Here is a 17072-nt window from a genome sequence, read left to right as displayed (position 1 = left end):
ACAACGCCTGTGTCATGGCACGTGTTCCCACAGGAATCCACGAGGGAGCTGTGAGGTGCCCGCTCTAGAATTGCCAATTCCACATTAGCTGTGCGGCCAGAAGCCGCCAGTCAGTGGGAATTAAAGTGACCAGCACGATATTACCATGCATGGGGCTTTTGTTACGGGGATGTACGCAGCAGCTGAAGCTGCCCTGTAATGGGTATATACGACGAGCCGGGGGGGTGGGGGTGATGGACCCATGGCTGCGGACCCATGGCCCATGGCCGCTGGCCCCTGCCCCCCCCCCCCCCCCCCCCGATGTGGTTGATAGATCTTCCTGTCAAAGCCAACATGGCCACATGTTTCCACTTTGTACTCCCATCTGCTAAACCTTTGCCTACTCACTGAACCTATCTAATGATGAATCGAGAACCAGAACTCACTAAAATTCAAGTAAGAAAAAAGCCGTTGGGTGCTTCTCCTGCGATCGGGACCATGGCGGCCAATCGCTTTACGACCCTCCCGACACCTGCCCGCAACCCACCCATGGGTCGCTACCCACACTTTGAAAAACCCTGTCCTTTACTGTTTAAGGAAGTGCCGCTTGATAGCACTGTTGACGACCCCTTCCACCACAATTCCATTGTGCCAATGTGAAGAGACTGCTTCTTGTCAGGAGTACCCCTGTCCGGAACTTAACTAAAGGCCAGTGCTGCAAGGCAGGTGACCAAACACTGAAACCTCATCCAAGCTGCCTGCCTATTTAATGAGGTCCAAGGACCAACTTGCTATCAAACCTGAGCCGCTTGTTGCAGGAACCTGTTGGTTACACAGCACCGAATCTAGGTCTGAAAATGGGTGCAGAACAAAACTGACCCCCTAATATTTTCTCACAGAACATATCTTTTCTATCTCCAAAAACAAACTCATACATCGTCTCTTTCGGGTTATGTTGAAATGTTATCCGAAAATATGGTGAGCAGCAAGGCTACTTCCATAAAAGATATTGAAGTGTATTACATTTTGATATGTGTATTACATTTTTCAAAAGGTTATTCAATACAAGCTGTTCACACCCGTTTCTTGTTATGAATGGTCATGTGCAAGCACATGTGAAGGCTTGTGTGAAGGCATGTGATACATCCAGCCTTTTCCACAATCTTTTAGCCACTCCCGGAGTACACAAATTAATTGGCAGTTCTGGACACAACAGTCAACAAATCATCGACACAACAGTTGCTCGCAACAGGTGGTCATCACATTATAGGCACAAATATGTCTGTGTACAAGCTCAGTGGCAGATCTATTTTCAGTTGGACATGACTAAATACCGCATGCTCTGTATGTAATTAGTAAACCCAAACGGGATAAACCCAGTAGCTGACCTCAACACGTGGACAGCCTACTTGCATTACTTTCAGAAATACCATTCCATTGCCCATTACAAATACCAAAACAGGCTACACAGGGAGCTCAGCAAAACCATGTAAAACTATGAGTCAAAGTTGAAGACACCATATGACAAAATGTCCACTCTTCAATAAAATGTAAGCAGTAGACATTGATTTAGCTCTGGTTTCTGCCTTCTAGAAATATGTTGGGCAAAAGATAGAAAATATGTTTGTAGACTCATACTATCGAATCACAGCATTACAGCACAGAAAAAGTGTTATTTGGCACATCAGCTCTCTGCACAGTAATCCAGCCAGGTCCACTTCTCATCCTTTTTCCCACTTCAAGCACTTATTTAATTTCCTCTTGTAAACCATGACTGAGCCTGCCTCCACCACCCTTACAAAAGTGCATTTCAGATCATAACCACTCGCTTCATTATAAAGTTTTTCCTCATGTCACCTTTGGTTCTTTTGCAAATCACTTTGAATCGGTGGGCTTCGATTTTCCACCAATGGAAATAGTTTCCATCTACTCTGTCCCGATCAGTCATGATTGTGATAACATGCTGTCAAATCTTTTCCCAGCCTTTCTTCTCGAAGGAGAACAGCTCCAGCTGCTCCAATCTTTCCACTTAACCTTCATCCCTAAAACTGTTCTCAGGAATCTTTTCAGCACCCTTCACATCATTCTTGAAGTGGTGCCAGGAATTGACTCAATGCTCCAATTGGGGCCGAACCAGTGTTTATTAGGTTCATCATAACTCCTCTTGTTTTTATTCTCGATGCCTCTATTTATAAACCCCAGGGTCCCGAATGCTTTTTCAACCGGACTTCAGTGATTTGTACACATTTTCTGTTCCTGCACCCCCTTTAGCTTATATTGGCTGTCAGCTTTTTTTCCCCCTATCAAAAAGATATCATTTTGCACTTCTCTGCATTAAAAATCACCCGCTTGAAATGTCCTCTTGAAATGTATCACTAACCTCCTCATTGTGCACACTTCCAAACTTTGTATCATTGGCAGATGTTGACATTGTGCTCTGTACACCAAAGTGCAGGTGATTAAAATAGATCAAGAGAAAGTGATCCTCCTGCAATCCCTCGAAAACCCCACTGCATACCTTTCTCCAGTCTGAGAAACAACCATTCACCACTATGTTTCCTGTGCTTCAGCTAATTTAGCCAATAGATATTGGTGATTTTTGTGCTACAGTTGAACTAAATGTGATTTTTTTTTAACATTGAGGAACTTAAGTGAAAGAATAACAGCAATAATGTTGCACATCTGTAATGCTGAACATAGGATAGAGGAAGAGGTTAGATGATGCCAAGCTTGGGTTTTTAAAGACTATAGCCAGAAAATAGAGGTGCTAGAAATAGTGGTACAGAAGGCAGATAGAGAGTGCAACGTGCACTGACTCACAGCCCACCCAGTTCCCCATCCTCGAGAGAGAGAACTTCTATTTGTCCCTTATGCGTGTGCGCATGTATGCCTCCCAACTGATGTTGTCATGGCAGCAGGTTGGATACTCTCCATTTACAAACTTGAACCTTGAAGGCCCATTCAACATATTCTCTTGCCACACAGCGTACACGCTGTAAGAGAGAACCGGCACAAACATTATTGAAAGGGCCAGGCACCGAACTTGGAAACAAAATAATTTGGAATGACTTCTGCTATTGCAAAATGTTTAGAAGTCCAGTGGAGTGTTTTTAGGCGTGTTGTAGCGAGTCGCTGGATTTGGCAAGTGTTTCAGCACCCTCACAGAGAAGGCAGATGATCCAGTTATCTGCCCATTTAAAGCCTGGTCTGGGGGCTCCAGTGGCCATGTCGCTGGGTCTGCAACATGATAAGAAGTGCATGGACAAGGAGGCAAGGAGGCTGCAAAGAGAGAAAGCTCTGCAAAGCCATCTGCCAAATTGGAAATGGACTCCTCCAAGCACCTCGACAGCGACAGGAGACTGTCTGGCAGGCCAGTGAATGCACCCACCATCTCTATATTTATCCTCATCAACACCTTTCTGTATGATGTCCCACTGAAGTCCTCATCTGAGCTACCGGTAGTAGAATTAGTCTAAGATTTCCTCCTCCAGTAAGCTGGCACGTAAATTATTCTTCCCTGTCCTGCCTGCAGTTTTCCTGACAATTCACCACATACAGATCTCCACTCGATGTCAGGTTTCAAAGTACATACAATGTCAGGATCTGCTTTTATGACTTGGTGTCAGATCAAGTGATGGGGCCCTTTCATCAGTGCTGTACTGTTTCTTTCACTTCTTCTAGGTGTGCTGTGGCTAGGCAGGTGGCAGTTCCTGGGAGGATGAAAGCAGGAAATAAGAAAGGGGAAGGTTTGTATGAGGGAAGGGGGTTGGGTTGGACAACTAGAGATTCATGGTCATATTACCTGCATTTGCTCATGCCCAGATACCAGAATGAGTGTGAGCAGGGATTTGAGAAGGGACATAAGGCACAAAACATATCATTATCAATGTTCTAAGTTCCATCAGATACCATGGTCCCTGCTGCACTAGTCTCATAAGATGGAGAACCATCTCCTCCATAGAGCTCAGGATGTGCAGGCATCCTTCCTTCTTCCTCACCACTTCGGCTCTGCTCCCTCCTATTGATGGCCACCTTGTCCTGTAAGAGAGGGTGAATAAAGTGAGTAATTGTGTTTGGGCGATGTGCCTGCCACAGCTGAATAGCTGGAAATATGTTGCAAACTCAATGCAAGGCTGGCATAATTGCAATGTGAACTAAAGTATCAGGATGGTAAGCATGAGTCCTGCTGTCAGAAACCGCTGATGAGTGAGCAATGCATTGAGTACCATATGAAATTGGTGCACTGAGTATGAAATATCATGTGAAGATGTGTCCACCACCCTTGACCATGCACATGAGGTCATTCACTTCTTGTGACATTGCTGCCAGATCTTTTGGGACAAGCTCTGTGAACTGTTCTCCACAGGCCTCGATTTTCACATTTGGTAATTTACTTGGGGTAGATTCAGCGATCAATCAGCAAATATGAGAATGGAGGTGGGACAAGAGCTCAGAGCCAGAGTTAAACAGAACATGGCTGCCATTGCTGATTCATTGGCAGTATCAATCATGGAGCAGGAAAAGCAAAGGCTTGAATCCAAGCTGCCCCCCTCCTTTGCTGTTGCCAATCTGGAAGTCCTCCTCAAGAGTGAGGGAAAGGTGGGTGGACGGAGAAGGCCTTGCTCCCAAACCAATCAATTCTGGCTGGCTAGAGGTTACTGAGAATGTGAGGAGACTGAATGTAGTCAGGAGGAACTAGGTGTGGTGAGCCTTATTTGTTCTGGCAAAATGAATGCAATGCCAGCCCTTAGGACAGGCCATTGCGTATTCTATCCATAAGATACTCCAGCTGAGGAACCTGGGACTGCATTCTGCTCCTGAACATGGGAGTAGTGTAATGCCCAGGGTACTACTGCAAAGCTGAGCCTTCGTGCTGCTGACGACCAGCCAGCACTGATGCATAGTTTCCTATGACAATGTACTATTGACATTGGCCACAGAGGCCAGCAGTAGTTTATTTCATTCTTTTGTCTTTACATGAGAAATGGTATCACGATGGCCACAAAAGATGAAGGCGAGAGTCCCCATCCTTCACATTATCATTACCATGGAAAAGGGAACAATAGACATTGCCAGGGTGGCTGAACAGATGCATGTCAGGGAAAGGGAAATGTCATATCTGGGAAATCTCCCTGATGGCGGGTGAATAGAATCTGAATGCACAGATTAAGGAGGTGCAGTGCATTCCAACCTCTCAGACAGCATGCCAAAGTCTCAGTTGTTACAACTGAGGTTTATAAGATTGTGTTGTGGACCGTGTATTTAATCTTAAGGTGAAATGAAGGGGGTCATGCGACTATTACAAATTCAGCCTGACGTACAAGTTGAGGGATTTTCTAAGCAAGATGTTAAGTTTTCACACCTGGGAACAAGAGGCAAGGGCAGCTGTGCTGACAGTACATAGACTTGCCGGCTCCAAGCATTTGGAGCAGAAATGCAAGAGAGACAGGACAAGAACAGCAGTTGGTGTGGTCAACAGAGGTTCTTTGTGAGGTGGGAAAGCTGGAGGCAGGAGGGTGTTGAAGAAATACATTCCACATCCATCTTAGCAATCTGGGAGATACATGCCTAGTGGTTGGGGGAGGGGGTGTTGGGGAAGGATCATGGGAGTGGGCTCTACTGCCGGTAGTGGATTTGGGAAACTCCCTAAAAACCGAGAGAAGCGCTTGGAGATGATCACTCTCAAGTTACTACTTGAGCAAGATGGGAAAACGTGAACATTGGAAGTGACTGTGCACAGTTTGTTACATGTGATTGTGGAGAAATATTTATTTCTGCAGTTTAGAGTACAAGTTATCTACCAAAATTAATGTTTAATTAGTCATGCATTACAATAAAAATCGAAACCTGAAATATCGTTGTGCCATCCTTTTTGGCTTTTAACTGAAACCTCTTTTTAAAACATTATCGGTCTTTAAGGGAATTGTAACAGTGGAATTGAAGCTTCAGTTCCTGTTCTCCAAAGTCAGTTTTCATGATCCTTTCTTGCGTCTCCCACACACATGGAGATGAAAGGACAGATTACTGTGACCGTATTTGGTCAACCGTTGCCAGTGAAGACCTCAGAGCAAGCATCATCACGCTTCAAAAATTGCATTCTCTAGCAGCTTAGTTACAGTCACTCCATTGGGACTTTGCGCAAAACCTCTAGGTGATCAGCAGATTACTAGTGCCAGGAAAATGTGAAACATTTCCAGTACCTTGGAAATTATCTTTCACAGAAGGCTGGTGAAGAAATGCTGGTGCAGCCTTTGGCCACCCGAGGAAGCAAGTGTTCGGAAATCTTGATCTCAAAACTGAAACCAAGTTCATGGTCCACACCAGAGTTTTTCAAACATTTTTTCCCGGGGTCCACTTTTGACAACCGGCCCACCTTCAGCCCACCTTGGTGACCTATGTCACATTCGCTTACCTTTAATGCGAAAGGGGAGCCTGCTTGGTCCTTATGATCTCACTCCATCAGGTTCACAGGAGAGGGCAATGCACATATCAGAAGCAGACTTCTGCCAGTTCCTTTGTGCTATCTTCATCTTTGTGAAAACGGAACATGCAACCACGCACATGTAGGTCATCGTGAAGGGTAACAGCAATAAAATTACTGTTTTATTCAGCACTGGATACCCCTAGGAGATGCTACTCCAGAATGCTGAGAGCTTCATGGGCTTTTGGTGTTTTTAATGTGGTATTACAGTTCATGCAGTGTAGTCTTCATTTGGAATCAGCTCTAAGTTAATAACTGACTCTCGGGTCTCAACCTCAAAAGGAATTTTTTACCCACCACTTCTCTTTCAAAATATGAAACTCCTCTCATTTGCCTGTCCTTCCATACATATAACACACATGGGCTTTGCATCCTTATTTGCATTGGCACAATTGACAAAACCAGAACTCAATAAATCATCTTGATACTGCTTTGCTCCCACGTGCTTGTTAGGTGAATTCAACCTTCTGAATTCTCCCTCCTGTTTTAAAAAGAGGTTTCAGTTAAAAGCCAAAAAGGATGGCACAACGATATTTCAGGTTTCGATTTTTATTGTAATGCATGACTAATTAAACATTAATTTTGGTAGATAACTTGTACTCTAAACTGCAGAAATAAATATTTCTCCACAATCACATGTAACAAACTGTGCACAGTCACTTCCAATGTTCACGTTTTCCCATCTTGCTCAAGTAGTAACTTGAGAGTGATCATCTCCAAGCGCTTCTCTCGGTTTTTAGGGAGTTTCCCAAATCCACTACCGGCAGTAGAGCCCACTCCCATGATCCTTCCCCAACACCCCCTCCCCCAACCACTAGGCATGTATCTCCCAGATTGCTAAGATGGATGTGGAATGTATTTCTTCAACACCCTCCTGCCTCCAGCTTTCCCACCTCACAAAGAACCTCTGTTGACCACACCAACTGCTGTTCTTGTCCTGTCTCTCTTGCATTTCTGCTCCAAATGCTTGGAGCCGGCAAGTCTATGTACTCCGAACAGGCACCGTAGTGTGGTGACTAGGGGATTTTCACAGTAACTTCATTGCAGTGTTAATGTAAGCCTAATTGTGACACTAATAAAGATTATTATTAAGTTTCTTCTTTGTAGGCGGTTAACCAGAGCCCCTGGAGCTCTGTACAGACCTAACACTACCCTGTTCTGCCCTGGACTCTCCTGGGCGGATCTCCCAGTAGATTCAGTTGTGAGATCCTGTCCAGTTGGTACTCTATCTATTTTGTGTCTCTGACGATCTCTTGTAAGAAAACAATTCATCTTCACAGTCTTCTTGCCTTGCTTGCTAGCAGCTAGAAATGAAAGAAGCTTTTCCCTGTGATTTGGTACCAAAAGCATGTACACAGAGAGCACTTGATGTCAAGTGTATGTGCAGGGTTTGTGGCCTGCTCACTGCTGCTGCTTCTGGCCGAAAAGCTGTACAGCCTCATTTCTTCTCATTAAAAAGGTGGCAGCTGCCACCATTCTCAATAAATGGCTATTGGGCACTTTTCCCGCGATCGAGACCACCACGGGAAGGCCCGACCGATCGTTCCACAACCCTCCCAACACCAACCTATGACCGACCCATAGGTCATGACCTGCACTTTTAAAAACCTTGGTCTCCACAATGCAGCCGCGATCCGATCCTTACTGTGCAGGGCTGAAACACAGACAATGTATAGGAGGCAATGCGAGTCTTATTATTAATGCTGACAGACCATAAAATCTCTACAGTACAGAAGGAGGTCATTTGGCCCATCATGTCTGTACTGACCCTTCGAAAGAGTACCCTATCTAGGCCCAATCTCCCGCCCTATCTCCACAACCCCACCCCACATTTGGACACATACAATTTATCTTGGCCAATCCTCGTAACCTGCACATCTTTGGACCAATATCAGTGTCCTCTCACAAACACGGAGGCTATGATCGCCCACCATCAGCTTTGTTGGGTTGGTCACATAGTTCAGACATCAAGCTCCCAAAGCAGGTCTTGTTCTTCCAGCTTAGTCAGAATATATGCACCAGAGGAGGACAGCAGAAACACTACAAGCGTATGCTGAAAGCCAACACGAAGAAATGCAATATTGACATCAATTCCAGGAAGATCATTGCCTTGGACTGAACCAAATGTGGGCAGTCTGTGGGAAGGATTCTGAGACCCAACGATAACAAAATGAAGAAAAGCGAGAACGCACCGTGACCTATACTGATAACGCACAATCAGACATCCGACATGACAACAAATGTCCCATGGCCTACTGCTGTTCCGGAATTGGCCTTATCAGCCATCTTTGGGCACATAGAAGACAATCATGAAATGAAATGAAATGAAAATCGCTTATTGTCACAAGTAGGCTTCAAATGAAGTTACTGTGAAAAGCCCCTAGTCGCCACATTCCGGCGCCTGTTCGGGGAGGCTGGTACGGGAATTGAACCGTGCTGCTGGCCTGCCGTTGTCTGCTTTCAAAGCCAGCGATTTAGCCCAGTGTGCTAAACAGCCCCTTGCTAGTTAATAATAAAATAATAATTATTACAATAATAAGTTCAGGAGGCGGCGAGAGAAGCAAAGGTAGTTGTTGGGAGTGCCACTGATGGAGGACAGATAGCAACCCTATTCAGCGGAGTACAGAATCAAGGTCTCAGGAATCACATACGATAATGGGCTGAGAATAGAGGTGTCTATTCAACTCCTGTCACCCACCATTGCTCAGGGCTTTCAGTGCTTGTGCTCCTCCACTGACAGAATGGCCAATGTCATGCTAATCCATATGCGCAGCACTTGGAATGCATGCAGAAACTATCTGATGACAGGACACATGACTCATTATGTAGCCATGACCAATCGCTGATGGCACAGGGATGCCTCTTGCTGCCCAACTTGTGCTCCCCTCCAGCCAACGAGATTGGCTGCCCAAGCCCATGGCTGGCAACACTTCATGTGTGTTGTTGAGACTGCTGAGCTGCTGACCCTCTGATTGGCTGGTAATTCTTGGCGGCTGCCACCCATCCAATAAAGGGGGAAGAAAGCCACAATGGGAACTAATTTGCTGGACAGCAGAAAAATGTAGCCCGAGTTCCTCAAACATCAGAGGCAGTGTTACCCCCCCAGCTTTCAGACTCAACATTTTGGGGGTGGCGGGCACTGCTGTGTTGACACAAATTCCGGCCTCGGTGGCCATCTATATGGATAGACACAGTCTCCTACAACATTGATACTCTGGCATTCTCCAGGTACCTCCATCGTCAGGTGATACTTCATTTCCTTTCTTCCCCTCATCTCACTTCAGATCCAGGGCTCTCTCATTTAGCGGCCCCCAAGCAAGTGCTCATGGTGGCGCCGATTAGTAGTCCTTTTTTAAAAAGTTAACCTGGCGGAACGGCTTCTGTGGGGAGATGAGGTGGTGAGTAGTCATCTTTGCTCATAAGCAAAGAGCCCAGAGGCACTGGTCTTGGTGTCCCTGTGCTCAGCAGTGGGTGGGGGAGCGTAGGGGGGGGGGGGCAACCGCTCGCGGCAGCACCATGCCAATGCCTGGATCATATGTACCCATTCCTGGGGCAGTGCCTCAGCCATGCCCATCTGAGACTGGGACAAGCCCAGCAGTGCTTCAGTCATGCCCATCTTGAGAGCAGGACATGTCCCACAGAACCTCATCAAGGTCAATCTGGAACTGGGTGACATCCCCCAGCAAGGCAGACATTCTGCAGAGAGCCTCAGCCATGGGTATCACTGCGTGACGCCATGGACACCTTCACTGATGGTGCCGATGTTGTACACCAAGCTCTCCATTACGGTTACCACCCTAGGAGTGTTGGCCTCGGTGCCACTTATTGCGGGTGCCATCTCCTGCGCCTGTAGCCTCTGGGACTCCTCCAAGCTGCTATGGATCTGCTGGAGTGATGCTGACATCTCCCTCTGAATGCCCCGGCCGCTCCCTATCGTCTCCATTAGCTCTGCCCGGGTAACCCTGTTCCACAGGCTCAGCATCAAGCTGGGACCCAGCTGGGTCCAGGAATCCAGCAATCCTCCAACTGCTGAATCGCTTGGGGGTTCCTGTCTCCACCAGATGTGCATCATTAGCGGTGTGGTGCTCACCAGATTGTGCTTCAGAAGCCTGACCGCTAACATGTTCCACCGAGGTGTGAGCATCTGCACTGGTGGAGGGTATGATGACAGCTGTGCCGCGCCTATAACAGTTGAATCCTCGGAGCCCTCCTCCAAGGTGTTTTCCTCGGATTCGGGTGAGGGTGCCGCCCGGGAAGGGCCAGTGCCGTCGGCTGGAGGTCCTGCAGGAGAATGGACACGTGGTCAGTGGGAGGGATGGGTCAGTCAGTAAGGCAATTACTACTCACGTTTGACAAGTCCTATGGGTGGAGCCGGTGGTTCCTCACCTCTGCGGCGTCCGCCAGCCTCTGCGTGGGTGACCGCCTTGTCCTTGGCCACATCAGTCACCTCCAGGTTCCGCTCCTCGAAGGTGAGGATTCTCAAGTCCGGCACCCCACTGCTAGTCTGGGCCCTTTCTCACTGGGAGAGCTTTTCCTGAGGAGACAGAGAGAGGGCATCGTTAGCCACACGCGTAGTTCACAGTTGTGTGTGTGGGAATGGGGTTGCGGGTGTTGGTGTCTACTCGCTCGTACTGCCCGGTATAGGTCGTTGACCTTATTCCGGCACTGGACGCCAGTCCACCTGCTGTCGCCATCTCGTCCCAGGCAGCACTGGCTGCCTTGTGGCTCACATGACGGGAACAGAACATCCCTCTTGGCCTCCACTGCATCCAGGAACCTCACCAGGGGCTGGTCTCCTCGCCGCTATTGTTGAGAGCTGGCTGGGGTTGGCTGAGCCGCAACTGTGCCGCTTGATCTTGTTAGTTGGCGAGCCGTTATTTGGGGCAAGAAGCCCGTGAGGCCTCGTTAACTGGACCAATTAACTTTCAATAGCGTTGCCGGCCACACTGGGGCCAAGTGCCAGGAAACCTATGGCAATTCCCGCTCGCTAGTGCACTTCAAAATTTTTCCGGAGAATCGGCCCAAGGTGTTCAGGAGTATACTGGAATGCAGTTTGTTCATAATTCTAAATACGAACAGCAATTTGGAGTATTGGGTACAATGCTGGTCACCACACTACCAGAAAGACATGAATGCATTGGAGAGGGTACAGAAGCAGTTGACTAGGATGTTGCCTGGTATGGGCCAGCACGGTAGCACAAGTGCACTGTGCCTCACAGCGCCAGGGTCCCAGGTTTGATTCCCTGCTGGGTCACTGTCTGTGCAGACTCCGCACATTCTCTCCTTGTCTGTGTGGGTTTCCTCCGGGTGCTCCGGTTTCCTCCTACAGTCCAAAGACGTGCAGGTTAGGTGGATTCGCCATGATAAATTGCCCTTAGCGACCAAAACAAAGGTTAGGAGGGGTTATTGGGTTACGGGGATAGGGTGGAAGTGAGGGTTTAAGTGGGTCAGTGCAGACTCGATAGGCCAAATGGCCTCCTTCTGCACTGTATGTTCTATGTTCTATGGAGGGCATTGCTATGAGGGGAGGTTAGATAAACTCGGTCTGTTCTCACTGGAACAACGGAGGTTGAGAGGCGGCTGATAGAGGTCTACAAGATTATGAGTGGCATGGACAGAGTGGATAGTCAGATGCTCTTTCCTAGGAGAGTCAAGTACCAGAAGACATAGGTTTAAAGTTTAGAACTGATGTGTGAGACAAGTTTTTTTTTACACAGAGGGTGGTAATTATATGGAACGCACTGCCTGGGGATGTGGTGGGAGCAGGTACGATAGGGCATTTAAGGGGAATCTAGACAAATATATGAATAGGGTGGGAATGGAAGGATACGGACTCCGTAAGTGCAGACGGTTTTAGTTTAGGCAGATACCATGGTCGGCACAGGCTTGGAGGGCTGAAGGGCCTGTTCCTGTGCTGTATTGTTCTTTGTTCAAACTGTAATGTGCTGTCTCTTTTAAAATGAATTACAATAGATCTTTTTCTCCCCTCCCACATTGATTTGACACACTAAGAATTCAGCTCCCACTTTATACTAATTTGAACATACGTAAACATTTAATTGATACGTTTAGAAGAGAATTTAAAAATCTACTTTGGTGATAAGAAACCATTGGTTATTCAAATGTTCATTACAGTATAAAAGCAAATTACTGCAGATGTTGGGATCTGAAGCTTTGACAAAGGGTCATCTGGACTCAAAACGTTAGCTCTTTTCTCTCCCTACAGATGCTGCCAGACCTGCTGAGATTTTCCAGCATTTTCTCTTTGGGTTCATTACAGTATCTTCACCGCTGTCTGAACTTGACCTCACGTAAGGAATTTCGGACAGGGTATGTGGAGGCAGGGGAAATGGAAGCACGTGGAATATCTTCACTATAAAGTGCTCTTCCTCCATCTACAGATTGAAAGTAAAATAGGTTATTTCTCCGATTGTACACAACAGATTTGCTGATCAATGGATCTCATTGTGGGAGTGCGTCCTATTCCAAGATTCTGTGCGCTCCCAAGTTCTGCACAGTATCATATAGTTTTAATATAGCAGTTGTGATTTTAAAAAGTTAGTACCCAACTCATACATCAGCAAATCAATTGTTTTCCAGCTAAGCGACTAGATACTCTGCAGAGGCTCGTCGATCAGCAGCCAACGATTTATACAACATTGAGATTACAGACTTTCCAAGGTGACCCAGAACCTTTTACAAAAAATCTTTCCTGACATACCCTATATGTAGTTTGCAGATACAGCATCATGTGAATTTTACTGTCCATACAAACAATTACGTAGTTATCAACATTCATAACTTCTGTCAAAAAGGTCCCAGCACAAAATAACATCTATTGGAATTAAGATACGACATTTGGCATGATTCTCAGGGCCCGTTCGCCATGGGCGTAAATGTAGCTATGGCTGCCAAATCTCTTGAGAGCCTTTACGGGATTTGGAGCGCGTGAACTCATTTTGAGGTCTCCCCCATCCCATGCCGGCAACACTATCAGGTTCACGCCCAGAAAGAGCGTGAACCTGATTTCCATGACTTTGAAATCATTTAAATGTCACTATTTGGCTTAACGCCATTGCTCCCAGCAGCATTAGATGTGCTGTCCCCACTCCCCCGGCATGAATCACTATTGTTTTTTAAAAAAGAACAGTCATGATGACCATACTGGGGATGCGGATGTCGAATGATGAGGGACATGTCTGCCAACCAGGCTGGTACTGTCTTGGGGCGGACCCTCAATGTAGTAGTTACATTTGGTGGAGGGGATGACCCAATGTCAGTGGGAAATGGAGGGGGGGGGGGGTGTCGGGTCAGCCTGATGCTTGCCTGTCGATGGACCCAAATCTTCCTGTCGTCGGGGAGGGGGGTTGCCCCTCTGCGGGCAATTGTGGGGGGGGGGGGTTCCCCGGGGGGGGGGGGGGGGTTCCCCCGTGTCTGCCAGGGGTCCAGCTGTCCGTTGGGGAGGGTGGGGGTCCAGATGTTCATCATCTTACATACATAGATACGTACAGAAGGAGGCCATTCGGCCCATCGAGTCTGCACCGACGCACTTAAGTCCTCACTTCCACCCCATCTCCATATTCCCAATAACCCCTCTTAACCTTTTTGGACACTAAGGGCAATTTAGCATGGCAAATCCACCTAACCTGCACATCTCTGGACTGTGGGAGGAAACCGGAGCACCCATAGGAAACCCAAGCAGACATGGGGAGAACATGCAGACTCCGCACAGACAGTGACCCAGCGGGGAATCGAACCTGGGACCCTGGCGCTGTGAATCCACAGTGCTAGCCACATGTGCTACCGTGTTGCCCTTGTACCGTCTCTGACTTCATGTAAATAACACGAGTGATTGTGACAAGTTGTTCTTGATAAAAAAAATTATTTACAAGTAAAAGTTCTGCTTCAGGAAGTTATGATGAAAAATGGTTTCCTTCAGTGTGAAGGAGTTAAAATTATTTAAGAATCTCTACATTACAAAGACGGTGTCCAAACAGTAAAGCTTATTCTACAAAATATCTCTCGACATGACAGAAACATTTCAGACAATGTTATCTGGAAATAGAATTAAAAAGAAATGATGCAGTATATATGTTTAATTTAATTAATTTAATTAAGGGCGACACAGTGGTTAGCACTGTTGCTTCACACGCCAGGGACCTGGATTCGATTCCCGGCTTGAGTCACTGTCTGTGCGGTGTCTGCACGTTCTCCCCGTGCCTGGGTGGGTTAATAATAATAATAATCTTTTATTGTCACAAGTATGAAGTTACTGTGAAAAGCCACATTCCGGCGCCTGTTCGGGTAAGCTGGTACAGGAATTGAACCCGCGCTGCTGGCCTTGTTCTGCATTACAAACCAACTGTCTAGCCCACTGAGCTTCGTCTGGGTGCTCTGGTTTCTCCCCACAAAAGTCCCGAAAGACATCCTGGTAGGTGAATTGGATATTCTGAATTTTCCCTCAGTGAACCCGAACAGGCACCTTTAGTGTGGCGACTAGAGGATTTTTGCAGTAACTTACATTAAAGTAAGCCTACTTGTGACACTAATAAAGATTATTATTATAAACTTCATTTACATTAATGCATCAAGATAGAAACTACAAGAAAAAATGTACAGATTTACTGTAAAATCCTGATAAACGTATTCACCCTCAAATATTAACTTTTGCTTTCCAATGCTTAACTATTTGCTGTGCAATCCAGCCTTTTTGCTTTTAGACAAATCTACAGACTTGAAAGAATTATATTAATTCAATTCCTGTACATACTCTAATCACCTCTATCTATACAAATTCAGTGAAGAATTAGATTCCATTTTACAACAAAACAAAGTTGACTATCAATGCAGTCACTTCAGTAAAACATTAAACTGATATCAAAAAAAGGACTTTAAATACCTTATTGCTGATTCAAAAGTATTCTTTTCAGCCATCTCAGGCATTTATTTTAAGTTCTTCTGATCTTCAATAACAGCTACTGCAGAGAGTGCTGGTATATTATCACGTATACTGTAGTAGTTTCTTCTAAGACAGTTATTATTCAAGAGGCTGTCTGCTAAGGTCTTCATAGAAAAATGACAAAGTAGTCAAGTTTCTCTCACTCTAGTGAATGTGATATGAATAGGACTGAGTCAGTCCTGGTTATTTTATGTTGGTTGCTTCTAAAAATACTGAAAAGGTCATATCACATTCCAACAACTGAAATTCCATCACATTGAAACTCAGAAACATTCTTTTGAGAATATGCCATGGATCAACTCCATTAAATTATTTTCCCCAGTCCTGCTCCTCTAATAACCCCTAAATCTTCAACATCTGTGTCAAGTGCAGTGATGCACAGATACTCTTGAATCTGTTATATTAAGTGTTCATTAGAAAATTAGAGCAGCATGTGTATGGATGGAAATATGAAACTGTCATTGTTAAAAGAACATACAAAATAGAGGCATGAGCAGACTGAACAACTTAGAGCCTTTTCTGATATTCAGTCAATGAGATCATGGCTGATCTTCTGCCTCAACTCACTTTCCTGCCTGTTGCCCATAACTCTTTGATTCCTTGAGAGACCAATATTCCATCTATCTCAGCCTTAAACATACTTAATGATGGAGCATCCACAACTCTCTTGGGTAGAGAATTCCAAAGGTTCGCAACCCTTGGAATGACGAAGATTATCCTCAGCTCAGTCCTAAATGATTGACCTCACATCCTGAGACGGTGACCCAGTCTGTTAGATTCCCCACCGAAGGAAAACAAGGTCTGTGTTTACCCAGTCAAGCTCCTTCAGATTTTCCTATATTTCACTGAGATTACCTCTCACTCTTCTAAACTGAAAAGTAAAGGCCGAATTTACTCAGCCGCTCATCATCGGAAAATCCCAGGAACCAATCTAGTGAATCTTTCCTGCACAAGCTCTAATGCAAGTATATCCTTTCTTAAATAATGAGACCACAAATACACACAATACTCCAGGTGTGATATCATAAGACTTCCTTATGATACTCTAATTCATGTGCAATAAAAGCTAACAGCTTGGTCGACAGCAGGAGCACCATGATGTGGGGGAGCCACAGCACGAGGATACCAAAGAGGAGGAGAAGGGTGTGCCACAGCCACCTTATTGCACACCTGGCACCATGTGAGACTGGGGATGGACATGCCCTCTCGGTGGCCATCAAGGTGATGGTTGCCTTCAACTTCTTCACGACTGGTTATTCCAGTCGCCGAGTGGGACCTGTCTGGCATCTCGCAGCCATCGGTGCACAGGTGCATCCGGGCCGTCACTGGCGCCCTGTATGACATCGCAGACCGATACATACAGTTCCCTGTGGACTGCGCCCACCAGGTTCCCCGCGCAGAATACCCATGGTCCAGAGAGCGATCGATGGAGTGCACATCGCTATGCGGCCCATATCAGATGAAAGGACCATTTGCATGAACAGGCAGAGTACATACTCAATGAACATACTGGTGGTATGTGACCACAGGATGACGATCATGCACGTGATGGTGCGAGCGGATCTAACACCCGGGGCACCTCCGGCACCTGGCACTGCCAGTCTTGGAGGCCCGCGCTAATATCGACCAGGGTCTGAACGTTTGTAGCCATGG

General features: G+C 46.2%; 1 protein-coding gene across 1 annotated transcript in view; it reads right to left on the bottom strand.

Annotated features, from left to right (window-relative positions):
* The window catches only part of LOC140425367 (reticulophagy regulator 1-like), a 132168-nt gene extending 116628 nt beyond the window's left edge, over positions 1-15540 (bottom strand). The window contains exon 1 of the mRNA XM_072509559.1: positions 15360-15540. Coding sequence (XP_072365660.1) covers positions 15360-15403 — 44 coding nt within the window. The 5' untranslated portion in view covers positions 15404-15540. The remainder of the gene's footprint in view (positions 1-15359) is intronic.
* Between the last annotated feature and the right edge of the window lie 1532 nt (positions 15541-17072).

This window comes from Scyliorhinus torazame, chromosome 6 (assembly GCF_047496885.1).
Source record: "Scyliorhinus torazame isolate Kashiwa2021f chromosome 6, sScyTor2.1, whole genome shotgun sequence".
NCBI lineage: Eukaryota > Metazoa > Chordata > Chondrichthyes > Carcharhiniformes > Scyliorhinidae > Scyliorhinus > Scyliorhinus torazame.
Note: the sequence above shows the minus strand (reverse complement) of the source record. Positions and strands in the feature narration are given on the sequence as shown.